This window comes from Lepidochelys kempii, chromosome 18 (genome assembly GCF_965140285.1).
Source record: "Lepidochelys kempii isolate rLepKem1 chromosome 18, rLepKem1.hap1, whole genome shotgun sequence".
Lineage (NCBI taxonomy): Eukaryota > Metazoa > Chordata > Testudines > Cheloniidae > Lepidochelys > Lepidochelys kempii.
The window spans coordinates 22,089,933-22,117,695 of NC_136397.1; the positions used below are offsets into that span (position 1 = coordinate 22,089,933).

General features: G+C 40.5%; 1 protein-coding gene across 6 annotated transcripts in view; it reads left to right on the forward strand.

Moving 5' to 3' along the window:
* The window catches only part of AJAP1 (adherens junctions associated protein 1), a 113,150-nt gene extending 85,505 nt beyond the window's left edge, over nucleotides 1-27,645 (forward strand). For 3 of the 6 annotated variants that reach the window (XM_073316611.2, XM_073316613.2, XM_073316614.2), the window contains exons 3-7: nucleotides 920-1,007; nucleotides 3,666-3,764; nucleotides 5,991-6,233; nucleotides 8,262-8,393; nucleotides 18,287-27,645. In XM_073316611.2, the coding sequence (XP_073172712.1) occupies nucleotides 920-1,007; nucleotides 3,666-3,764; nucleotides 5,991-6,233; nucleotides 8,262-8,334 (503 nt within the window). In that variant the 3' untranslated portion in view covers nucleotides 8,335-8,393; nucleotides 18,287-27,645. The remainder of the gene's footprint in view (nucleotides 1-919; nucleotides 1,008-3,665; nucleotides 3,765-5,990; nucleotides 6,234-8,261; nucleotides 8,394-18,286) is intronic. The other 3 variants (XM_073316612.2, XM_073316615.2, XM_073316616.2) reach the window with 3 other exon arrangements.
* Nucleotides 27,646-27,763: the final 118 nt, after the last annotated feature.

The window sequence follows — 27,763 nt, forward strand, 5'->3', positions numbered from 1 at the left end:
AGAATTAGTATCTCCTGCTGTCCCCCTGAGGGTGGATACATGCAGCAAACTCTGAGACAGGGTGACCTCAGTGGACGAAGCGGGGTGTACAGGGAGAGGATTATTTCCCAGTGCCACCTGACGGTTATTAGGGTTTTTTTCGGGAAGGCAGCAACGATTGGTGGTGTATGTAAACTTCATTCATATTCCCTGTCTAACTGAATTACACACTGTCAGACTCCCACGCTGGTGTCAGGAAGCACCCCTACAGCCTCCCTGTGATGCAGTTATCCCAGAGCCAGACTCAGGATCTCTAGAGGGTTTGAATCCCAGCCAGTCAGTTTCAATTAAAGAAACTCTTTCATTCCCCATGAATTCCAGAATCCCTCCCTGTGCATCTATGAATGCAGTGCCAAGCCCAGGGCTTAGGCCACTATGTCGCGCTGGACCAGCAGTAAGAACCCGGAAAGGTTGGGCTGAGGAGAGGGAAGCAGAGGCCATGGGAGCCTTGTAGCCCTGTTAGTAAAGACGGGGCAGCAGCAGTGCCCTGAGCCTTTGGAATCTAAAGGGCAGATAGGGAAGAGGCAGGATCTGCAGGGTTGCAGGGACCTGCTGTGCTTTCTTAGGAAGAGGTGGCCAGTGCAGACTCAGGTCCAAGCACACAGGGACACTGTGAGTTACAGAGCCACCGGGCCATCTTGGGGTCCCCAGCCTGTACACCCTTCTCAGGCTTCTCACTCTTGTGTCATCCCCAAAGAACCTGGGTAGAATTGTAGCCTTGTTGCTGGCTCTGCATTTGCTTCACAGAGCTTGGAAGTCTTGACTTGAGCAGAGCTTGAAGTTTTACAAAGTCATACAACTGCAAGTCGGGTCCTTGCTCGTTATTATCCTGGATTCCTTTTGTTTCCTATCTCTACTCTCTTTTGATTTTTCTTCACAGGTCTGGCAGTCCATCAGATCATAACAATCACAGTGTCCCTCATCATGGTCATAGCTGCTCTGATAACAACTCTCGTCTTAAAGAATTGGTAAGGACCACTGTCAATCTGCTTGGCCTGAGTGTTGGTGCTGTCTCTGGAGTGCGTGGAGGGGTAGACTGGGAATCAGGAGGGAGAGACAGGAATAATGATTCTTTTGAATTGCAAAGAAATAAAAAAATCAGTAAATACTCAGACATCATGGGAATGCGCTCCAAAGAATTGCAGGGAAATTAAAAATAATCTTTGTTTGGGTTGAGATTTTTAAAGAAGGGCCCTCAACTCTCTTTGAGTCTCAGTCTTTTTGTTTAGAACTTAGAATTTGGAATCATGCCCAGCCTTGCACTATCCAGACATGTTAGCAAGAATGGAAAACAAAACAGCTTTTGCCCACCACATGGGCACATGAAAAAACACCCCTACCACTAATGTATCAGCTAAGTACTGTGGTGAGAGAAAGAGAGATGGCACTCTATGACTACTGCTAGTCAATGCACTCACTCCCCAGAGTCTTATATCAAAATTCAGGTTACACAACTGCATCTCATTTTAAGGCCCCTAAATCTAGGAAGTTTGCATATTGCCAGAGCTAAGGGATTCAGCTTCACTTCATAATACCCCTTGGACTTCACACTGGCAAAGGATGGTACTGCACTCTCTTAGTTTAGGAGCTACAAAATGTCTCAACAGTGGCATCTTCTGGCGAGGTCAGAGTAATTTATTCTACTGCTCTGGGTTTCCCCGCAAGGGTAAAATGCACCCTGCCCTGAATAGGAATGACTTTATTGCTTGTGTGCTGAGTTACTGTCTGAAGCTAAGCTATTCCCTTAAACACAAGACTGGCTCAGCACATAATAATTATATTTTCTGACCTTTTCTACAGCTCTAGGGACTGAATGCATCTTCTGAGCTTCTTGAATGCATCTAGTTTTACATTTGCCATATCCCCTAGAGTGTCCATGCACTCCTCTAGCCTAATTTGCTCTCATTTATTCTTCAACATCAGCTATGCATAGAGTAAAATAGGTTAGTTCTTAGCTTCAGGCATTCCTGCCTTTACCTATTTTCCAAGAGAAATTGTCCTACTTTGAGGTCAGTTTTGCTGGATGTAATAATGCTATTGCACCCGTGGGGAATCTGAAAAAATGCAGCGTAACTCTGCTTCTCTCCTACACAGTTCTGAGGCCTGTAGTCCGTCGTCGCCCCCCCCCCCCCAGCAACTATTTCTCTAATAGCTTCCAAGCTTATCAGTCATATAGTGTAAATTCCCGCAGGTGATCCCAGTACTCTTCTCAGGTGATTGGATAAAATAAGATATTGATACTAGAAATATATTGAAAAGTCTGATTGAGAGTCAGGAATCCCCATATTAAACAGGATTGAGAAGGCTCATCTTAGGTTCTGTGTAGTTAGAATATACACCCCTTCTCCACTGAAATGTTTTTGAACAAAAATCACAGTTGGGTATTGTTAGAGTCTTACAAAAATGAAATGGTTGAAAAGTTTGCAATGTTCTTAGAGGAACTGTTTTTGTCAACCCAGTAGCAGAGATGTATACTTCCACATGCCATTAAAATATGTATTATAAGGCAAGAATTTCTCAAATAAAGTGATTTTGGATGCCTCTGTTTCTAGGTGCCCAATTTGTCTTTTTCTAAAAGGGCTGGTATTTCTTAGAGCTGGACAAATACTGCAAAACATTCTGGGAGAATATTTACTCAAATTTATAAATGAGTTAGCTTTGGACATGTGGGTGGCTCTCTTCTGTCCGCTTTCTGCAATTCAATTTTCCTGGCATGGTTGCTCACAGAAAGAGGATATCAGAGTTTCATGTACCAGCATTTGTAGAAAGCTAATTTTAAATTCACAACAGAAGTGCTTATTAGACCTGGCCAACCTTTTGGATTTCAAAAATTGAAAAAAATTATCAGAATTTCACAATTTGATGACAAAATTGGGAACAAAGAGGAGAAGCCATGACATTTTTGTCCTCCCCCTTTTTTAAACCAATTTAGCATCAGTTAAATTTTTTAAAAAATATTCAAAAACTCATCAATATTTCAATGAAAAAAACCAGGAAAACATTCAACAAACATTTTTGCCATTTCCCCCCTCTCTTTCCTGACAAACTAGAATGTTATACACACATCAAAACAGAAAACTGAAACAATACGACATGATTTATGTGACCAATCTCAACTAATTAGCACAGGTCAAATAGCAAAACTTGGAGAGAACTGCTTGTGATCGGTCCAGTGTGGGGAAAAAATCTGCCAAAACAAAACATTTTTGGATAATTTCAAATAACAGATAAAATATCAGGAAATCTCACTTTGAGATATTGCTCAAGAGCAAAAAAGAGCCAAAATCCCTGTGGCATTGTGATTTATTTATGCAGCTCTAATCTTTGTCCAATTGTATTTTGAGTCCTTGTATATCCCAAGGAACCAAGGGAGGCAATGTGGTGGAGTAACAAGAGTGGTAGACAGGGAGGTAAGATGTTTGGATCATGAATCCCTTCATGCCAGAGACTGACTATGTGACTTTGGGCAAGCCATGTAACCACTCTGTGACTCAGTTTTCAGTTGTATGAAGTGGGGTTAGTAGTTTACCTCTTTATAAACACTTTGAGATGAATGATTGCTCAATGCAGTGCAAAGTTTATATTATCTGTGTAAATTCACAGTATGGGGAACTGCTTATCTTTAGCAGGTGTCTATTTCAGTTTGAGAAATCAATGGAAACTGTACAGATCGGCATTATGGATGGACGTCTGGATGTACACAAGGGGCCAAAACGATCACTGGTGTAAGTGGTCGTAACTTTGTTAACATCAGTGGAATTGCTCCTGCTTATGCCAGCCATGAATCTAGTTTATAGAGTTATTGGTTAGGATTTTCAAAAACCTCTAACATACATAGGTGTCTAACTCCCCTTGACTTTCAGTGGGGCTTGATTGCCTAATTTCCTCAGGCCCTTTTGAAATTCCCACTTGATATTTATAGCCAGCTTTTTCGAGCCTACAAGTCAGGATCTTAATAAATCCATATTTTACTAAATAAAAGTGCCCAGCCATCTGATGTGCTACTGAAGTCAATGCTCAATGGTTTTGCACATTAAATCATTCCTATTCAGGATTGAGGCAACTAGCTTTTAGCACCTAAGTTTGAAACTTTAGGCTTATTTAGAACAACATAAGAACAGCCAGGCAGCATCAGACCAGGGGTCCATGTAGTCCAGTATTCTGGCTCTAGCAGTGGCCAGTAGCAGATGGTTTGGATGAATGCCCATAATGGACAGTTATGGAATAATGTGCTCTCAAAGGCAAGTTTCTTTTTCACCTGCATCAGCTAGCTTGTTTTCCTATGATCTGAAAGAAAAACAATATTCTATCAAGTGTAATATTCCCATTATCCATACAAATGCATCCACTCAAATTCTCTGTTGGTGTAATTCAGTTGAAATGGAATTATGCCAGCAAAGAATTTAGCACCTAATCTTTTTCTGAATTCTACTAAGTTCTTCACCTCAATTATCTCTTTTGGCAATGATGATATTTAAACCTTGGAAAGCCACGGTGGTTGCGGTCATAGGTATGGCTCATCACAAGTCTGAAAATGACCCCTAGTCCTTTTTAAACTTCAGAAATATTTCTAACAATCCTGGGCTCTTCGGGAACTGGAAATACTAGAAATGCAACTATTCTTGGCTGGACTAGGGTGTGGGAGAGATCAGGGATGAAATCCTGATCCCAACCAAGTCAATCTTACCATTGACTTCAGTGGGGCCAGGATTTCACTCCAGGAGTGAAAATACATGAGTGTTTCAGCCACATCGGGGAGAATAGGTAAAAGGCTGGTGGTGAGAGAAGGTTGCTCCAATGGTTGTGCCAATGAAAAATACTGACACTAGCATGTGGGAGGCTAATTTTTCAGTATTTCTAACTCAGCCAAAACCGAAGGGACTGTATGTCTCACAAGAAAGCTTTTTCTCAGGGGATAGGGAAAACAAAGGAGTTGAGCTAAGCACCCTAATGCTTATCCTGAAACTTTGGCTCTAGAGGTAGCCTAACCTCTAGAGCCCAAGTGTTCCTTATCAGTCTTAAGGATCCCCTTTCCCCCTTTTCTCTCTAGCCCTTCCTCCCGTTATTGTTATATGTAATAACAAATGACTGTACATCTTTCTTTTTTTTATCCTCATGCACCTTCTGGTGCCTGGGGCGTCCACCAGTTTCCACCATTTATTTTGATCTTGTGCTGGTCTGTTTAGGCTTCTGAGTATTGTGCTGATGGATTTGGCTTCTTTCTCTATTGTTCTGCGTAATGTTTCTCTAGGTCTCCATCTTTGAATTGTATGACCATACATATGGTTCTCCAAATTGTCCAGGACATGTAATGTCCATGTAGCAGGTGCCCTGTTTTGTGCCTGTATAGATCTTGAAATACAGTACATTTCTAGAAAGAAGAACATCCCATGTCAAACTCATGAGGTGCAGTAGGTGGAAGGGGATGAAATACAGAATCTCCCCTGTAGACTAATGCACCAATGAGTTATCAGGCATGATTACATGGGGCTTCAGAATCAATGAGTGAACCATATCCAATGTATCTGTAAATGTTCTCTGAGTCCCAGTGCTTCTCTCTCAGACCAATTTCCTGCCATTATTTGTCACAACAGCTTCAAGGACACAAAAGGGTTAAGTTGATTGTTCTTGTTTAAAATCTTTGTGCAAAGAAAGTTCTAACTTCCTGCAAATACGGCTGCACCTCTTATCTCAGTAATTCTTCTGAGAATAAAAGGCTCACATTTAAAATTTAACTTTAAACATAAAAGATAAAATAAAGGGAATTGATTGCTTGATTATGGCTGATCTTTCCTAAGTGCTTGTGAATTGTAATCTAATATTAAATGATGTATAATTAATGGTAGGTAATGTAAGTTCCTCTCTCAAGGGTCACAGTTGTATTTTGGGTTGTGTTTTTTTTTTTTCTTTTCTTTTTTCTTTCTTTTCTTTTTTTTAAATTTAACACCCAGTTGTGTGCAAAGTGGAAACACACGGCGGAACGGCCACCAACGCAAAATCAATCAGCAGGAAGAGAGTTGCCAGAACTTGACAGACTTCACCCCAGCCCGTGTGCCCAGTAACCTGGACATATTCACAGCCTACAATGAAACACTACAGTGCTCCCACGAGTGCGTCAGGACACCAATGCCAGTGTATACAGAGGAGATGTTACACTCGCCCGGTGATTATAAAACAACGTTCAATGGAAACAGGTAAGACAGGCATTGAGCAGTCTCTTACTCTACAATCTCTCATGCACATTTACATTTAGAGGATTCAAATTTATTTGGGGTTACAAAAAAGCTCCTTAAGCTATTACACTCAAGTTATTATTTTGATATGTAACAGAAATTCCAATTAATAATCAATATTGATAAAATCCAGTAGTGAAGGAAATTGACACCATTGGATTGCAATGGTTCTTTAAGCTATGATGTGCATTTTCCTTCCCAGATTTACCTAGTCAGTTAGAAACATTTGCCAGCTCTGAGTCTAGTTTGGTTAGCACCATCTAATATGTAGAACCAGGAATACCAAACTTCTCTGTCTTCAAAATAAGGACAATGATTACTCATGACCTATGTGACCCATAGGCATAGGCCATTGATTATTTCTAATGCCTGTAAAATGGCAATTTTAAGTACTGCTTTTATCCTTGCAATGCCAGCTAGGCTCACCTAGAACACATCTTGTTAAGCTGTGCTGTTGTGTAGTACCACACATTTTTCAACTCCCCTCTACCACTTCCAGCAAGGAAATTTACCTCAAATCTATCTTCCAGAATTTCTATGCTGCTTTTTTGAGTAGCATCTGTCAAGCTGTTCAGATTTAAGTGACAATGTGATTAACACAAGAATAGGCTGCATGAATCCATTTTGTCTGGTATGAAATAATGATACATTAATAAGGGGGAGTTGACAGAATATGGAATTAAAGATTTGAGCCATCCTTCTATATGTCTGTTGTCTGTGTGGAAAGTGAGGCTGATCGGAGAACTTGGTAAGTTACCTTTACCCACAAAGAAATACTAAAAATGTTAGCCTTCTAATAAAGGGTTAATTGCATGGGGTGCTGGGTATGTTGCTAGTTTTGTTTGTGTTTTTAGGAGGAGGATTTTCACTATTGATTGGTGCAGAGATTTTCCAGAATTGCTCCGCACAGTAAATGTATGTTTGCTGTCAAAGCTAGAAAACAATTTATTGGAAGTGAAAAAATAATAATTCACCCCACCCCCAAGCCTTCTTCAAATGTATAACCATGTTGAACTCTAAGGGATATTTATTATAAAGTCCTTTATCCTAAGTGCATGAAGAGCAGAAGTCTAAAAGCAAACAATGATAATAAACATATTTTTAAATATCTTTGTGTGTGTGTGCGTGGAATTTTGCTAGCTGTCATATTCTGGGATTTCCTCCGATCTTGGGAGGCAGAGAATTGGCAAGGATTTTCAAACCATTTCATTGAGTGTATGTATATGTTAATTCTCACATGAACCCCAGCCACCAATGCTGGGGCACAAAGCGGGGAGATTTTTGTTCTGTTTTCCTGTCCTGTCTCTGCATGGTACTGAGCATAGTCCGTGTCTATTGTTTGCGCTGCTATTAATGCCATCCATTGGTATATGAGCATTGGTTGGAAAGGGTTCATTGCTTTTTTGTCTTAAGGTAATGCTTTGTTGGAATATATTGGCCTCCACACTTTTTGCTGAAGCTTGGTTCAGTCTGAGCAGTCACATTATAAGTCACTAACAGTGGCAAAGTCATATGTTCTCCCAGCAATAAACCAGCTGTCCCCCTTATGTACTGCATTTTTCCAGGTGACCAATCTCTATTTGTCATTGCAGTGTTGGGGCGACAATCATGCACTGCAGCTGGGAGAAACAGGAAAGTAGCTCAGGAGAAAAGGAAAGAGGAAAAAAATACTTAAAAAACACAGAGATACTGTAACTCATCTTTGGACTGTCTAAGACCCCCCAGATTTGCATCCTTAATTGGCTTAAGAGTTACCTTATTTCAATATTTTCCATTTCCACTGAAAACACATGGCATTAAATTTCATCTTCTTTGTACAACCCTCAATTGCCAAGGCCAATAAGCCCATTCAAAGCATTATTTTAGAGAACTTTTTTCCTCTTAAAAAAAAAGAAACGGAAACGCTAATTTTGGCAGCAGGCCGGATGAGGCTTGCTCGTTGTGTGTTACGTACCAGCACGTGCAAGCCCATTTTTCTGCTCGCTGCAGACCCTCTTCTTCTGATCGGCATCTAATTCCTGTGGCCTTTGTGTCTGAGAAATGGTTTGAAATCTCCTGCTGACTGGCCGAAGTCTGTTTTACTTCCTGGGGGCAGGGCAGACGCCATGTGTCTATTTCCTGGTACGTACCACTCTTACAAATTTTTTTTCAACCACTCCACCTCACATAACTATGAACATTTCTGTGCATAGCGAGGTCTCCTTCACCATTGTATTCCCTGTGTAATGCTTACCAGCTAGCTGATCCTTTTTTTAAACATTTGACTTGACCTAGGTGCCCCGAGCAGGGGATGATAAATGTCTTCTAAGATAAAAGGGGGACTTGGTACCAAAATGGCTTTTCCGTTTGGTGAATTAGAGGTGGGCAGGAACTAAAATTCAAGACCCATTCACCCTGGATTTCATGGAGTGATGGCCTCTCACTCTTTAGAGGGCCAAACTAGATCACCCAGATGAGAGCACACTTAAACTTTTGAGAAAGTTCACCTCTGGATCCAGACCTTGAGTCCCATGCGGGAACATCTCTAGAACTGGTTTGCTTTCAGCAAATGTTGTGAACATCAGTGCTATTAAATGGCCTCCTTTTGTGATTAACTTTTTGTTGCATGATGGAACTCCAGAGCCTGCATGTATTCTGTGCATAGTCGGTTGATAACCTAGAGCTCACGTGGCTGGGATTCTGAAATAAGTGACCTTTTCATGCTTCCACTGCAAGAGTAGCAACAAACCCCTTCTTTACCTTGCAGGAAACCATATCTGCCATCCCTTAGGCTGTCTGGGGAGTCTCCAGACCTTGGGGGCTGATACACCCACACTAGTATAAAAAACATTGTTTTGCAGATCTCTCCCTCTCTCTTTTTGTTGTTTTTTTTTTGTTTTTGTTTTTAGCTTGTGCCATTTTCTCCTCCTTTTCTTTCTTTGGAAGGTGGCATTGCAGATAGCAGTGGGAGGAAAAGCAATTAGGATTAACTATGTGGCATTTTACTGTAGGGCAGCACTGCCAGTTTGAGCCATGCGCTCAGGCAAATTAATTGGTCAGTTCCAAATCCCTGCTGTAATGAATCACATATTCACTCTAAATGAAATTTCCAACCTTCCCTAACTGTGACTTGCTCGAAATAACCTTTTTAACTTGATGCTCAGTTTTTGAACACAGAAATGTAATTAGATTAGAATGGAAAGAGAATAAAAAGTTAATAGTCTCTGCTGTGACTTGCTATGGTTTTGTCTGGGCAGGCAAGGTGAAATGTGCCCGTCTAGCTAAGTGCATTGATTAGGACGGGATATACAAGACGGCAAATATTTTATCAGGATTTGCATCACAGTCTTCCTTCTTTGTCTGCAATGCTATAACGATCATGCTGATTAAAGCTACAAATGACACTCCTTTTGTAGCTGAAAATGAACATGGCAACCAAGAACCTGGTTTATGGCTGGAGGAGTTTCATTTTTGTTGTGGTAAAATCTCTGTACCAATCAGAGCCCGACGGATGCAGGACTTTGCCGTTACATTAGAAAGACAATATGATAAACCCGCTGCATCTTGTAAGCTATCACACACACCCATGACATGAGTGGGACTCAGGTCAGTAGTAGGAAAAAGTTCTTTCCCCACATGTACAAAAATTCCTCTGTAGGGGGTGCAGGAGATAAACGGGGACTGGCCAAGCCCCCGCTTCACAAACGAGGGGGATGTGTGTCGAAATATAAAGCTCTGAATCCCGGGATGCATCAATGCCCCAAGCACCTTCTTTTCCAAAGCAGGTGTTGGCTCATGCTGCAGGATATTCCTGGAGGTGTACAGAGAGCACTGGGCACTGCAGTTAGTTTGACCAGGATGGGTTTGACCTCTAGGTCAATTTTGCTGTGTTTAATACCCAAAGCAAGGACGGTTTAGTTCTATGTCCCTTTTTATCCAACCCTCCAAATTCAGTGGGGATAGCAAGAGTCTACAGTTCTGGACTCTTGTCTTTTTTTATTTTTTAAACATTCCAGTAGTGTTGTGACGATTTAATCCCAAACGGCATGTAGGCCAGAGACCCTGCCCCATGTGTGGCCCCACTGGGCTCCGTGGAGCTACTCACAGACATAAGGTTCTGCAGGACTGGGACCTTAACTGGGTCAAACTGAATACTTTAAGGTTCACACGTCACTACCTAGGACAAAGTGTCCTTAGAACAAGGATTGGCTATATGGAGATGTTTAGCTTGGGAATTGTTACTTACCATTCTACTGCGCTGTCACTGGACTGACCCTTCAAAATGCAGTGAGAAATGGTGAGCTTAAGACTGTTTCCCAGCTCCTATTTCTAGGACTGTGAGTGGTGTAAAATGTATTTAGAAATTCTTGCTGACTTCAGGCTGCAGCCATCTGCTGCAGGTGTGAATATCTTCTTGGCTGGATTTGATAGTACCAACAAAGCAGCATGAAGCTGAGTAAGTCACCTTTAACCAGGTGCATCTCAGGAGAGATGGAAAGACTTGCTAGAGAGCGCAAAACCACTTACGTTCAGGGGTTGGATCCTGCATTCCTTTTCCCAGAGCATTTAAACCTCTTTCACTGAAGAGTTTGGGGTGTGTAAGAAATGCAGGATTGGATTAGCTGTAGCATGACCCAGGCCACTCAACATCCCATAGTGAAATCACCCTAAATCATAGTTTCATAGATGGAACAATATAAATTATATCAGACTGAACATTTCAAGCACCTTTCCTCAAAGGAGCTCAAAGCATTTTACAAGTGTTAATTAATTACACCTCACAGCACTCTTGGTTAGTAGTTATTATCCCAATTCACAGATTTGGAAACTGAGGCACAGAGAGGGTATCTGGCTAGAGAGGGAAATGGTGAAGAGCCAAGAACAGAACACATGGATGGGTCTGCACAGAGCTTTTGTAAATTAACTGAAATCAGGTGAAACTAGTTCTGACTGCAAGTTGAAAGCAGATACTGAATACTAAAAAGACCACCAGCAGTGAAAAATTTGTGAGCAACTCAGAGGCTGAAATATGTTCTCCTTAAACATTAGCTGAATGTGAGTAAGTTAGGACAATGAATAGTAATAGTGATCTGCTTACAGGGGATTTGCAAACCAAAAAGTTTGAAATTTGATGAACAGTTCATCCAGTTCCAATTACAAACCTGGAACACAGGACAAGTTGGTGACCTTCAGAGGTTTGCTAATTTAGGAGGAATTTCTGGGAACCCTGGAACAGACTACGATTTCCAGTGGACAACTTGAAAATGACAGAGATTTTACATGGGTTTGACCTGGAACCAGGCAAAACTTGGCTGATTTGGTTGAATTTCATTTTGATTCTTGGCCTTTGTTCAAAACTGAAATTCAGAGTATCTCTGAGATAGAAACTGAATGGTTTTGCACAAACTCCTGTGAATCAAAATGTGGTGTTTCACCTGGTTCCTGTCCTGAATTCTAGCCTCCTGCTGTGTTTGACTAAACAACCTGGAATGAGATCATATAAAATTCTATAAGGCACATCACTTGCTGACCGAGTTTGCACACAGGGGCCCTTCAGAATGCAATATAAATATTACATACAGATTACAGTGTATTAATTAAATAGCATTTACACAGAGTTATGTAAGTGTTAAGCATTATTATTATATAAATGACTATTTGGGATTCTAAAATGCTAGCAGTATCAGAGGGCTGAAACTGCCCCGTCTTTCACACAGAGTAGGTCGAACTCACAGCACTTCGTGGTACTTCTCTGCTTTGAAACCTGCAGCCTGCTGCTGTGATGCCCTCGTTCTGCCTTACAGCACACATTTTTGCGTTAATATTAACAGATAATGAGTCATCATAAAATATCCAGGCTTGTCTTAGAAAGAATAACAGCATTGCATACACAGACCTGTTACAAGAGATTAAGTATTCTAAAGCATCCAGTTAATTAAGACTTCAGTGCTTTCCATGGGTGAAAGCTGGTATTTCTGTCATCACCTTCCAGCAAGAGAACTGAATAGATTGCATTCAAAAACATCAAACAAATTACAGACTATGCTTTTTTCTGTTACAGATAAAAAATTGGGGAAGGAGCAAAGGGTAAATTGGGCTCCCATCTCCCTAAGAACAAGTTCTTGATAGTCTTTGACTTTCTCTTTTAGGAGATATTTTTCACTTGGGCAACCAGGGCACAGAGAAAACATAACCCAGAACAAATGTACTGTGCCAGCAACACGCTGTTTGGCTCCAATCCTGCCAGGAGCAGAGCACTCGGGCTGGGCTGAACACAACAGCGCGGCTCCTGTGCCTAAATGCTTTGCTGGATCATGGCAAGCTGATCAGCACCTGGCATGCTGAACCCTTTACTGACCAAGGACATCTGCCAGTAGCTTGTGGTCTTAAACGAAAGAATGAGCGATCTTAAATTAGAAGCATTTAAAAAAACAACTAGAGAATCACCTTCTTATAAGATCAATAGCACTTTCAGAGTTCCAAGGAAAGGTCATTGAGAAACCATCAGGAAGTCGCCCCCACTGCATGACAAATCGGTTCCTAATACTCAGGTAGAGATCTAAGTCAGTTCTACACCAGAAACTTTTGTCCGTGCAGCACTATCAGTGATTTGTGGTGACATTTTGATACCAGCAGTAGCCCTAGTATAAACACAGTTATACCAGCATAAAATTGCTTTTGCTGGTAGAGCTTATTTTGCTCAGGGCACCGGTATAAATTATGCCAGCAAAAGCAGTAGTTTAGACGCAGTTATACCAGTGTAAGATCATAAGGATAGCCATAGTGGGTCAGACCAATGGTCCATGTGGCCCAGTATCCTGTCTTCCGACAGTGGCTGTTCCCAGAGACTTCACAGGGGATGAACAGAACAGGGCAATTTATTGAGCGAGCCATCCCCTGTCATCCAATCCCACCTTCTGGCACTCAGAGGTTTAGGGACAACCAGAGCATAGGGTTGCGTCTTGACTGTCTTGGCTAATTACCATTGATGGACCTTTTATCCTCCATGAATTTATCTGATTCTTACTTGAACCAGTTCTACTTTTGTCCTTCACAACATCCCCTGGCATCAAGTTCCACAGGTGGACTGTGCATTGTGTGAAGAAGTATTTCCCTATGTTTGTTTTAAAGCTACTGCCTATTAATTTCATTGGGTGATGCCTGGTTCTTATGTTATGTGAAGGGGTAGATAACACTTCCTGATTCACTTTCTTCACACCAGTCATGATTTTATAGACCTCGATCGCACCCCCCCTTAATTGTCTCTTTTCTAAACTGAACAGTCCAAGTCTTTTTAATCTCTCCTCATATGGAACTTGTTCCATTCCCCTCATCATTTTTGTTCCCCTTCTCTGTACTTTTTCCAATTCTAACGTATCTTTTTTGGTAGGGGGTGACCAGAAGTGCAAGTGGTATTCAAAGTGTGGGTTTACCATGGATTTATATTGCGGCACTACAATATTTACTGTCTTATCTATCCCTTTCCTAACGGTTCCTAACACTGTGTTCGCTTTTTTTAACTGCTGCTGCACATTGAGCAGATGTTTTCAGACAGCAATTAATGATGACTCCAAGAGCTCTTCTTAAGTGGTAACAGCTAATTTAGACCCCACCATTTTATATGTATAGTTGGGATGATGTTTTCCACTGTGCATTACTTTGCATTTATCAACACTGAATTTCATCTGCCATTTTGTTGCCCAGTCACCCAGTGTTGTGAGATCCCTTTGAAACTTTTCACAGTCAGCTTTGGACTTCACTATCTTTAGTAATTTTATATCGTTTGCAATCTTTGTCACTGTTTACTGCTATTTCCAGATCATTTACATGTTGAACAGCACTGGTCCCAGTACATATCCTTGGGGGACCCTGCTATTTACCTTTTTCCACTGTGCGATGAAATTGCTTTTTTCAGGTATAGCTTATTTTACTCAGGGAACCGGTGTAAACTACACTGGCAAAAGCCTTGTTTTGCTGGTCTAAGTTGCATCTACACTAGGAGAACTTGCTGGAATAGCTTATAATAGTATAGCTATACATTAGAATCATAGAATCATAGAATATCAGGGTTGGAAGGGACCTCAGGAGGTCATCTAGTCCAACCCCCTGCTCAAAAGCAGGACCAATCCCCAATTAAATCATCCCAACCAGGGCTTTGTCAAGCCTGACCTTAAAAACTTCTAAGGAAGGAGATTCCACCACCTCCCTAGGCAACGCATTCCAGTGTTTCACCACCCTCCTAGTGAAAAAGTTTTTCCTACTATCCAACCTAAACCTCCCCCACTGCAACTTGAGACCATTACTCCTTGTCCTGTCCTCTTCCACCACTGAGAATAGTCTAGAACCATCCTCTCTGGAACCACCTCTCAGGTAGTTGAAAGCAGCTATCAAATCCCCCCCCCTCATTCTTTTCTTCTGCAGACTAAACAATCCCAGTTCCCTCAGCCTCTCCTCATAAGTCATGTGTTTCAGACCCCTAATCATTTTAAACCTTTCCTAGTATGGACACGTCCTTGCCCTGCAGAACTGAGATGTGGCAACCTGATCCAAAGCTTATTGAAAGCAACAGGAGTATTTCCATAGAGTTCAGTCATCCCCAGGGCTTGATTGACATGCATGTAGCTATGATGGATGGCAAGAGCTGGAGGTATCTCTGTTAAGGTTGAGGTGCAAAAGCCTGCCTCCCACGTGGTTGCTGGAGCTATCCTGGGTCTGTGGACGTGGCACTCCACAAACAAGCAACCTCAGAGGCTGTTTTCCTTTGCTCCAAACCCCATGACAGTTGCATGAGTTTTTTGTTGCGTTTGAATGATGTAGGTATGATATTAGCATTAGAGGAAAGCAGTAAATATCATCCCTCTCCCACTTTTGATAGAAACAAAGAAAAGGAAAGCAAACAAGTATCTTAATCCTCAGTAAATACTTAAAGTAAATGTAGAGAGCCACATTTTTGCCCTCGGTTATAACGGTCATGGGTTTGCCCAGTTGTAACAGAGGGCAGAAATTGTACTGTAGTGTGTGTTTAGTATGGGGTGCCTGTTTCATAAAGGTTGAGTCAAAGAAAGACTAGTCTTGCAGTGAAAGTACTAGACTGGCCTCCCAGAAACCTGGGTTCAAGTCCCAGCCCTATCACAGGTGCCTAGTGTGGTCTCAAAGAAGTCTCTGTTTGCCTCAGTTCCCCCTTATTAAATGGTGGGGATGATGATACATCCTTTGTCTGTCTTGTCTATTTAGAATGTCAGCTCTATGGGGGTAGGGATTGTCTCTTACAATGATTTTGTTTAGCATCCAGCACAATGCTCAGACCTCTACGTGCTACAATAATTAATAAGAAGGAAGGTGTTTGAGGACTCGTTCCTCTCCATTCACCTTAGTCAGAGTAATCATTATTGAGGAAATACCCTTTTGATTTAATAAGATACTTATCTAAAGACAATAACTACCAATTAATTGTGAAGATTTAATTAATGTTTAATAACTAAAAGAGATATGTATCTCTTACATGGCAGTTAAGTCGCTATACATATATTTTAATTATGATGTAGCATTTATTTAACATACAATCTTGTCTTTTTAAATCTAAATTAAATGCACATTTGAAGCGTTTAAAGTGTTATGAAAATTTCACTCATGCACACACTCGTGCACTCACTGCATGTAATGTTTGCACACATATGCACTCTCAATTACATGCAAAAATGACATATGCACATGCCTCACAGATCACACAAAAAGGTGTGCATACTTCATGTCTACACACACACATCCATACAGAGTCAGCTCATGCATGGAAAACCCACCACTAAGCACAAATCATATATTCACACATAGACACAAATAACTACACACATTTATGCCAACACATATATGTGCATATACGCAAAAACATACATGCATACCAAATATATGCAGCATATACATGCAGATCCAAACACTAGCATGTGTTCATTATTAGAAGCAACAATTTCCATATAGAAGATTTAAAGAATATTATGTTGTGAGTGAGCTTTAAGAAGATGACAAATTAACAGCTAAAGAGAAATTTCAGTGGGATCTCTATTGTTTGTGTTTAACCAGTTTTCTATGGATTCCTTTAGGGCATTTAAACATTAGAAAATCGTGTTAGTGCTCATATTCTTCTTCGCATCTGCCAAGCCACTCAATATGCTGCTTAGTCTGAATGTGAAAAGGTCTAGAATTCAAGGATGATCAGAAATGAATTCTATTTTGGAAAACGTATTGAGGAGATAAACGTGTGAAATAAGAGCAGCTAAGCCGCTGAGTCATTCCCACTGTTCTCGAGAAGCATCTCTACCAACACCATTTCTGGAAAGCTGCAACCTATTGCAAAAGGCTTTCCCCCAAAAACACACTCAAGGTTTAGGTGAGCCGTACAAATCTGAAGCTTTTCAAGAGATGTTTGAGTAGTAAGCCAATCTGAAATGCATCCGATGAAGTGAGGGGTAGCTCATGAAAACTTATGCTCAACTAAATTGGTTAGTCTCTAAGGTGCCACAAGTCCTCTGTTCTTTTTGCGGATACAGACTAACACGGCTGCTGCTCTGAAACCTGTTTAAAAACCATGATTGTGCTATATCAGTCTCATAACAGAAATATGCAATACTGCTGCTAGTGATGGGTGATCATTAACAAGGTTTGAAGATCCAGGAATTCTCTGGGTAGAACAGTCTGGGTACATGCCAAGCCACAGAGGACCTAGTTATGGGTCCCTAGTTCTAGATTCAGTTTTGCCCCTGTACACGGTGCCCTCAAAAGTAGATGACTATGGCCCCCTAAGTCGTTGTTCATCAAGTGAGTAGCAGTTGGTGCAGTAGCATTTTGCCCACATTCCCTCTCTCCAGGCCCTTCATAGCAGGGTTTGCAGAGTTAAGTGAGGTAGGAGCTGGCTGCCCAAGAGATTCAGCTGCATTGCAGATCCTTTGGACCAGAAGAGTACTGCAAAAAGGCCAGCTTGCCATTGAGAGGCTGGCCCCAAAGTCTGGTGGTATTTTAAGAACATTATCCAAAATATCCCAACTTCTTGGTTTTTTAAAGTTGGGTTGGACAGCACATGGCAATATGCATCCCTATTGAGACCTTCCAGTGTTTAGTACTTCTGGTGTGACTAGCAAAACCATCAGAAAAGATTTTCTTAAGGTATTTTAATAGTTGGGTAATTGCTGATGCATAGTGGCTCTCCATCAAACATCAGGGCTTTGGGTCCCTCATTTTGGTTAAGGTCCCCAGGCTCCAGGAAAGCAGCAGAATTTGCTAGCGACTGGCCAGCAGGCTTCGCCTATCCATTTACATCAAGCTGACTGTGTGGTTGTGTATTTACAATATGGAGTTTTCTGCTCAGCAAGCTCAACTAAATGAGGAGCACCTAGTGCTCTTCCTCATGGTATCCTGCAACCCTTCCTCATAACTGTGGCTTTTGTAGCTTTCCAGCCAACTGGTAAGATATTAATGGACTCAGTTTACTCATACAGTAATGAGTCTAGCAGCCAGGTTACTTTGTCCTTCACAGGAGGAGTCTAGTATGAAGGAAACTGGAAAGTGAGTTAATACTCTGCAGTGTATGCAGAGAAAAGGTACCACAGGCAAACAAATGAAGTGGCATACATTTGGGATGCAACAGTTTTAATGGACGCAGGAGCTCAGCATGTCATTTCTGTGTGATGTTTAATGATTCATTTTGCAGTAAGACTAAATGTCCCAGGCTGGGCGATAGAATCTATCCCTAACATCATTCTTTGACTATGAACTATTACCATTGGGACACTTACCAATTACCATTTTCATTTACATCCATAAATCTTATTGTGGTACTAAGTTTCATGCAAGATGGAAGCATCCAGCATTTTAAGAGGATAAATATTAATAATTATGGTTTTAATGTAGGGAAAAGAACTAGCCAAGTATTCATGAAAACATGCGTGACTGAGACATTACCAAAAAAAAAAAAAAAACCAATATATTCTGGCTAAATTTACCCATTATAATTTAATCTTTATTTTTCTTTTCATCCTTAACAGGATTCCATTGGTGAACCTGTAAAAAAAAAAAAGGGTTACCAATACCTACCATTTCTGTTTACCAGTAGGAGACTCAAACAGCAGCACTCTATGTGCCAAATATATTTTTATAAAAATGAACACACCTGTAGGAAACTGCATTTTCAAAGCGCGCATTTATGGGAGAAGAGAAAAAAACATGCAAGCAAAGAAGCCTATGAAGAAAGGGGAAGTTAAGACGAAATAAAGGAAAAGGACTGAACATCTGGAGTTTGGGATATGGACTGTGATTCTGAACCTGTGCCAATAATACCATTATGTGCCATGTACTGATCTGAAAGACTTCACAAGAAGCTGAAGCTAAGTGAATTACACATAGAAATATTAGAGAAAACCGGGGTGGGGAATCTCTTCTGATAGAGTCAGTATTTCTGGTTAATATACATATATACATATAGATATAAATATATATATATATATACAAACACACACACACACACATACACACACTTTTTGTACTGTAGCAATTTTTGAAAGTCGTAAATATTCATTTTTTAAAAATTGTGTCATGGGTTACAAATCTGATTTCTTTAATATTCTTCGTTTGAACTAAATAAACTGATGTTTTCTACTTTGGCAGCTTGCCTTTAAAACACACACCCACACACACCCACACACACCTACACCCACACCCACACCCTCTATTTGAAATAAATTTCCACTAGTGAACAAATCGTTTGCCAGGCCTAATAAACCATTGATTACAGAGGATTCCCTGAGAAGGCTCTGAAACTCTGTTAAAGTGACAGTTCTCTTATCCATTGTAGAGTTGCCAGGGTGTTGGCAAGACCCAGAAGGGATTATGTTAAACCTAAAGCAGAAACGTATGGCAATGTTCATTTATATGATCAGTTGGTTCTGATAGTTCTGAAAAGAAAGAGAATGGTTAATAAATAGTATTTGGGGCTGTTTTGAAACAAAAGCAGAATTGAGATGTGTTTTGAATACAGTTAAAGTATGGATGCCTCTGGGCCAAATTGACAAAGACCATTCCAGTTATTGTGAAATTAAAAAAAAAAATCCCCAAATTTAAACCACACAGGCAAGGAATCAGTAGGAGATCCCTTGAGCAAAGCCCTCAGATCTTAGCCCAGAATTCAAGTAATGGCACTGCTATGAAACAGCAATGAGCTGGAAGAACATTCTGTGTTTGGAGAGTAAATTTAAAACCAGACTTCATTCCAAATGGCCCCAGTTGATACTATTTAAATGGCCTGGCTTCTGCTCCATGTAAACCATTGTGCCCTGGCCAAGATCGTCAACAATTATCTCATGCTATTTTCTGTGTGGTAAAATCAACAGAGACAAATTTCCCCCTTCCATTCCTCAACCCCAGTCACTAGACATTGCATCTGTAAAGACACCAAAGTGATCAACTCTCCATTGCACTTTCTAGTTTATGGTAAGACATCTGAGGCTAAGATACACTGGACTGGACTGCTGAAAATCTGAAAGTAGAGTCTGAAGGCTGCATCGGCGCCTGTATCCATTCATTAGACAATAAATACTGAAGAAAGTTCACAGAAACGAACAGCTGAAACCAGCAGCAAGGGTTACGGTCACTTTAAACCAGGTATAGGTGTTATAGTGGTTGCCCAGGGAAATGGAGTGGAGAACTTTTTTTACCTTTTGGATTAATGTATCAAGAAGGAGCATAGAAGGAAACCCTGAAAACAACTCTTAAGTTTCCTCTGTTTTATAGTGCCCTGACCCCTATTTGTATGTTTATGGTGTTATATCTAGGGGCTGCCAGGGACAAGTTTTAATCATTACTCAGTTTGTGGGAAAATGTAGGAGAAGGTTCCACTGTTGACACTTGTGTTTCGCTCATATCAATATCATCTTATCATGGCAAATTATGAATCACCATATTACACAAAGCCACTGCATTGATGATGGGTGAAGTAGCGTTTTACAAACCTTGTTCCCTCGTGGAGCTGCAGAGTACTTCCAAAAACAGGTGTGCAAATATTCATTCTGATTTTTAAATGCATTCACTATGACTGTGGCTCTGGGTATGCCTCTTCAGTGTTTGCTTTTTGTGAACTTGCTATTGATGGTGTTTTATTGCCATAAAGTGAATTTCTAAGTCAGAGGTGAGTGCTCTTGAAGACTGAATATCAGATTTCTGTGTGTGATTATTCATGCCAGAAAAGCCTGTAATCTCATCCTATCAGAGAAGAAAAACAATTCTGTGTGACTCCTTTGGGCAATAACAACTAACCAACGTTGGACCTGATCCAAAGCCAACTGAAGTCAGTGGTGTCCTTCTATTGACTTCCCTAGGCTTAGATTACGTCTGTAGCATGAATAGCAAATGCTGATAAAGAACTACCGGTACACAGCCAGTAAAAAAGACCTCAAATTATTTTGTATAATGAATAAAACTGAATGAATGTGTCAGTCTGCTCACAGAGATTCCGCCAGCAGAAAAGGTGAAGGCAAATTTCTTGTGATAAATTATGCTTTTGTTTAAGCAGCTCCAGTTTCTTACTTTTTAATAACATATCACATGTCCATTCTCGAGGTAGTCTTTTTTGCTAAGGGTAATAAACTGTTTTGAACTTGTTGACCTATGCACTAAAATTTGCTGTTTGAACCTTTGCAGTGGGATGGAGGTTCTGATAATAGGCAGTAGGGTAGCAGGCGGAGCTGTGCTGGATAGCGAGATCAAACTCAAAGTTCAGTTTGGCTGTCATCTTTAAATACGAGGTATGGGAACAGCTCCACCCCACTAATAGCCGCTGATATCTGTCCAGGGACTGCTTCTGCAGATTGAAAGGTGTCCTGCTGTGTGCACACTTGGACAAATAAGTAGGTGACTCTTCAAGATAGACTTTAGCAAACAGTTTTCAAAGGCTCCTCCTATCTCTAAAGTCTGCCTCCCTCCCATGCATGAAAGAGGGCATCTTCCATTTTACAAATGACTTATCAAACTCCCAAGACTTGTAGCTATTTTTTTTAGATAGTGGCATCTGACTCATTTTAGCTGAAGCATACAGCACAAATCATTCATATGACCTGACATGTCTAAAATACCAAACTCTGCTCTAGTGATTCTGATGTAAACCTGGAGTAACCAATGAAATAAATGTCAATGGAGTTAGTTTACATCAAGGTAACTGAGAGCAGATTTTTTAACCCAAAGCCCCTAAATCCCCTTTCTAAACTGCTCTCTCAATGGTGGGATTATCCAGAGCTACATCTGTATTTATACATTAGGTACTAGACTCAATTTTTCTGTGACATTCAACATTTAATTATTTTAGAAGAGAGTGAAAACACTCCTCGTTATACCTAGGCAACGGTGCACATTGCACCTGTGAAACATTATAACTCAGGCAATCGCTTGTCTTTCTAGATTACTTTCTATCCATTTTTAAAGCACCTGTGTTTTTCTAATCTACTGCTGAGCTCTGGGAGGAAATCTTCCTTGCCCTGCTCCACCATAACATCTGTGGGCCTGACTCAAAGCCCTTTGAAGACATTGGAAAGACTCCCAGTGACTCTGATGGACTTTGATTCGTGCCCTAAATTCTTTTTCTCAGAAGACCCAGCCACTCTAGAGCCACTCTGGCAATATAGATGAGACGTATAATAGAATTTTGTCAGTGTGCACTATTATATTTTTCCATGTTAAATTTTATCTGCCATTGTGCTGCTCAACATTTAATTGTCTACATCCCAGCTTAAGTTTATCACTGTCCTTCACAGGTTTTATAAAACAGCTATTCAGCAAACTTCATCAACTCGGCATCCATTTTCCCTATGAATATTAACCCCCAAAGTAAACTAGTACTAACTTCTATCCACTGTGTGCGGCAGCTGTACATTAGCAGTAGGTTTCATAGTGCACCTAGTCAGTTTTTGTTCCATGACAAAACTTTTCTCCTGATACTATAGTCATTTATTGCCTCAGGGCCAGATTCTGATCCTCTTAAGTTGAGTAAATACCACTTGACTTCAATGAGACTGCTCACAGTGAGGCACTGTTCAGTATGAGTTAGGGGATCAGAAATTTTCCCCTTAATAATATTTTACAGTTGACTTTAGCAAAATCTTTCAGAAAACACAAGTAAAATTGTGCTCCTGTGTGACATTATCTGCTATTTCAAACAACTCCAAGGCTAGGCAGACATGTTAGATTACACATACTTCCCCAAATACTCTGCTTTTGTGATTAGTTAGACTCTTCTATTGTAGCAGGGTGAAGTTTGCTGATCTGTAATTCCAGGATCTCCCAGGGCTACTTTTAAAAGAACTTCATCCCCGACCATGACTGAAGTCCCATGTATAGCCTATTAAGCAGGATTTAAGTGGTACACAGTTCTTGTTTCCTGTTCTCTATACAGGGGGAGAATTTCACATGAAAGGGCTGAAGCGCCTTCAGCAACTTCCCTTGGAAATATAATGTATGTGTATTCAGTGCTCTGCCTCCACCTCTCTAAAACATGACTGCCATCAGGGGCAGGTACTGTCAGGCCCTTCTCCAGTCACCAGTGGAGTATTAACCCATGGCCAGGTAACAGCTTGACTTCTACCTCCTAAATTCAAATTCACTGAGGTGCTATGCTCATCCAGTGCGACATCCCAGACATTATGATGCAAGCACTATATTCACTATATTCACGGAGGAGAACATACACTAGATTGCTTTAGTAGTGCAGAAAGCTGAATTAATAAGCATAAAGGACTACCCTGTTTTGATTGATAATTCTACTAATCAGCATTATTATTTCTATATATATATATATATATATATATATATATATACGGGCCTTATTCTCCTCTAGCTCACGCTGGTGTAAATCAGGAGTGACTCCATTGGTGTCAGTGGAGTTACACCAGTAAAGCACCTTTAAGTGAGATGAGACTGAGACCCCCCCACAGCATGCACTCCTCAGAGTCCCACCCCAGTCTGTCAGCATATCACAACTTCTACACAATGAGGGGTACGCCGTCCTTAGCACCCCCTAGTGCACTCAACGGACTGTAGAGGCACTAACCACAATTAGCGATATACCTAATAAGCAACACTTTTTTAAAACAAGCAGTTAAATCAAAATTTGCACGATTAATGTGATTTTGGGGTGATTACTTTGGTGCAATCTGTTGATTCAGTGTATGGGGGCTTTTGTATTTTACCAGTGTAAACAGTGCAGCCCTCAAAAACTATCAAAACTCGCCAGCATAGAGTATATACATTTTCCTTCTTTGTTTTACTTATATAGCATTGACCCTCTTCCAACTCTGAAGACTGTGTTTTGTACCTTTACCCATTGATCTTCTATTTATTTGTATTTTTTGGCTGCACTGTATAGTACTTGTGGGTATTCCATTGTAACCCTAATGGCAGTTTGACATCATAAAATATATTTCAAATCCCTTATTCCAAAATGTTTGAAGGATTGTTACATATTTTTGCATCTCTGGTGTTAGAGTCTGAACTAGACTGCAGGAATATACTCTAGTAGGGAATGGAGTGAACTTTGTATCCCATGTGAGGTAAGCAGGAGGGGCCCAAACTCCCATGGGATAAGCATCCTCAAGAGAGAATACCTTGGACCTCAGGAGACTCAAGTATGATTTCAGATGGCAATTTCAGGAGCCTTCCATACACTCTGCAAAGGGACAGCTTTGGTCACTGTGAGACCAGACAGGGGCAAAACAGAAAACAAAACGACATGCACAAACTTCCCTTCTTTGTAAGGACCAACAGCACTTGCACTTTATCAAAAGAATACTGACATCCCTCTGTATGCTAAACAAACCAATAGAGGGACCAGCCAGCAGACCCACCGGCAGGGGACATAGAATTCAAAACTGCAAATACGATTCACCGTGCAGAATTCTAATGTCCTGGCCTTTTATATGTTCAAATAAAAAACAACAAATTAGGTTTAATTCATTCCTTGTATCTAATGGTAGCCAAAAAAAAAAAAAAGTAGAATTATATGGTTGTGTGGAATAGATGCTTACCAATTCTTTTTCTGTTACATCAGAGAGAACAGATTCCCCCACACTCTGTATCTGATGATAAGAGTCTGTTTAGATTTACATTATGCCTTCAGCCAGATTTCGCCATGGGAATCTTACAACAGCAGCATGCCATCATCTTTCAGTGCATCCCCTTTCTGGTGAACACGTAGGCCACATCTGGGGCCGATGGTAAATGGCATAGTTCCATTGACTTCAGCTGTCACCAGTGGAACATCTGGCCCAAAATCCTTTAGCAGTGAAGAGCCAAATGCTTATGTCATAGAATTACTTTCCTCATGCATGTAGTTTCACCAAGTTTAATGGGACTTAATCCTGTGAGAAAACTTACTCGGGTGGATGTTGGTAGGATCAGGCCTAAGTAAGTATTTTGTATTACAGTCAGAACCAAAATCCCTTTTCCAGCCAAACTGCACTCCATAGGGTGGTGTGATATCCTGTACATCAAAATAGAGCATGAAGACCCCGGACAGTTTAGTTTTATTTACATTTACTCGGGGCAATAGCTTTTTCCACTCACGGGCAACCAATGTCAGAGCAAGTCTCCTGCAAATATGCTTTATATTTCAAGGGAGATATTGCAACAATGTTACGCTATGGAATATGGGGTATGTATTTATTGTGAATAGATTAATAGATCATAAATGTCGATATGCAACCACATATAATATTAAGACTAGCGTTCCATCAGAGGGTTCTGCTGACACTCAAAACAGCAAGGACGGGCTGCTTTTCAGCAGAACTCCATGACAGAGTTTTGTTGCGGCATATGTGGGATATATAATATCTATATGCAAACTTTAGAATGTTTCTTTCTGGGATTGTTTTCAGTTTATGTTCCGTGGGCTTGATTCTGCTAGGTTCTAAGCACTTACTGGACCCTGTTCAGAAAACTCCTTTCTCCTGTGAATAAAGCTGATTTCAGTGGGAGCTGAGAGAGCTCAGCACCTGGTGGGAGCAGGGCCCATGTTCCCAGAAAGTCATAATAGAGTACTACCAATGTGATGTCACAATAGAAGTTTTAGGTGGACAAGAGGTTTTGAGAGGCAGCATTGCCTAGCTGAATGTGCTAGGGATTGTCCTAATCTCCTGTCCTAATCTCAGCTCTTCCAGAGACTTACTGAGTGATTTGGGACAAGTCACTTAAACTCTCTCTGCCTCCTTTCCTTCACCTGTAATATGGGGATAACAATGCTTCCCAAATCTACCTGGCAAGGGTGTTGTGAGCATTAATTATCTGGTGTCTGTATTCTGTTTTGAACATGTTCAGCACAATATTCGTGCTAAGTATTATTATGTCCAATCAGTAGCACTGCATTGTCTGCTGGAATTCTCAGAGACCATAGCAACATTACCGACAAGATACCCATGGATTGCAGTGATATTCAGAGATTTGTAGAACACAAGATACAGGTCGTAAGCCAGAAGTATGTGTTGCTCATTATATCATATTCCCTGAGTTTGTCATATCCTTAAAAATATACATTTGATTTTTCATCTCAATGCATTGCAGATAATGCAGTTCAAACAAAGAACTGTGGTGTTTGTCAGGCCAGACCATTTCAGTTCACCTCTTTCAGTTTCCATTCAGTTCATTTTATTTGACAAAGAATAAACAAATACACTACAACAATTAAGTTGCTATAGGATTCCAAAACTTGTCGCAATCTACTCTCTCCTTAGTGCATATGACTGTCTCTCAGTAAAAGTAATAGGTGGGAGTCAGAGGGTTACATACACCAGGAAGCTGCCAGTCCTTTTGCCCTGAAGCTGAACCTGCCACATGAACTTACTCTAAGGTTCAGAATAGTTTGGTTCATTTTTTGTGCCAAATCCATATCCAGGCCTTTTCCTGCCAATTATAATGCATGTGAGCTGGGACTGGCTGCATCAGGAGAAGCCTGAAGGACCAGAGCCTTCCTTTTTACTTGCTCAGAAAAAGCTCCCATTGACTTCAGTGGGGATTTTCCCCCAGTAAAGACCGAGCAAAAATTGAGGAAGAACTTCAGGTCTTGGGGCCTGTTCTAAAGTTCTCTGAAGTCAATGGGAGTCTTTAGATCAGGACTTTTGATCAGGCCCAAGGCCCTCTTATCTGCTGGTGTTACCTGGAAATAGAAGGCAACCCATACTTGTACTTCCAGCCTTATTTCCATGCCAGACAGATTCAGACAAGCATCCGGTCTTTTGGCTGCCTATCCAGAACATTGCCAATCACTAGTGGGAGAACAATTAATTCCCTAATTTATTGCAAACTAAATATTTTCAAAAGGTAGCAACTGGTGTTAGCACCACTTGGAAAGATGTGCATCTTTCAGCCGTGGTGAGATTTTGGGTAAATGCTGATGTGGTTTTATTGTCCTCCAGCCAAAGTGAAAAATAATTGTCTTCATTTGCAGCATCTTTAAAAAATCCAGATATCTCCTTGTACCTTAAAAGGTGGCCATTTCTCCAACCACATCTTCCCAGTTGGCCAAATGGCTCAACCCCTCTGAAATATTATTTTAAAGATGTGTTTCAGTTTACTTCTTTCCCACTTGTTCTGAAGGAGTGCAATGGAGCTAAAAGATTAGTCAAACAGTAAATATTCGACACATTATATATATAATTCACCCATGCCCTTCATATATAATGCAGTTGGAAATTTGAGTCAACCAGGTATGAAATATGCAAGAGATTTGCAAACAAGTAAGAAATCCCTCCCCATTTTAAAAGCCCAATTGAGGTCCGGTTTATACTGCAGAAGTCACATGATGCTTCCCACTCACTCCTTTTTTTCTTATTCGCAACATTTGTAGACACATACTTAATATGTGTGGAAAAAATATATCTTGCACAATACATACACTAAGGGCACAGGGTTCTGATCAAGATTATTTTAGCTTCTGAGGGGTTTATTTTTTACTTTTATTTATTATTATTTTACATCTGGAATACCTCTTGTTATTTTTCTGCAAAAATTATATACCATATGTGGGTACACACCCACCCACTTACACACACACACACACACACACTACAAACATGTATGTGAGTTTATCAGTCTTAACAGGTTTAAATCATTGTGTCAGTTCAATGTTGTACTATCCTTTTCTAGGCATATCATGGCCATATTACTAATAATAAATGACAATGGGTTTTCGGAGGGAGTCGAATGGCTGCGATTCCATACAGGTGAACTATTTTATCCGAGAGTGTTTTTTAATTTGTTTATGTATTTCAAAGCTATGTACTTGGAAAGCACTGTATATGCGACCCTATAACAATTTCCCTGTGTATATTTAGTACTCTGATGTTGCTATTAAAAAACAAGATGAGAAAAACAAGCAGTTTTGACTTTAGGTTCCTATGGTCACAATTCTTTAAATATTCACAGGAAAAACCTCTCTTCAAAGACTTGCAAATAATTTGAGAGCCTACAGAAATGAACGACGAAGTAGCTGC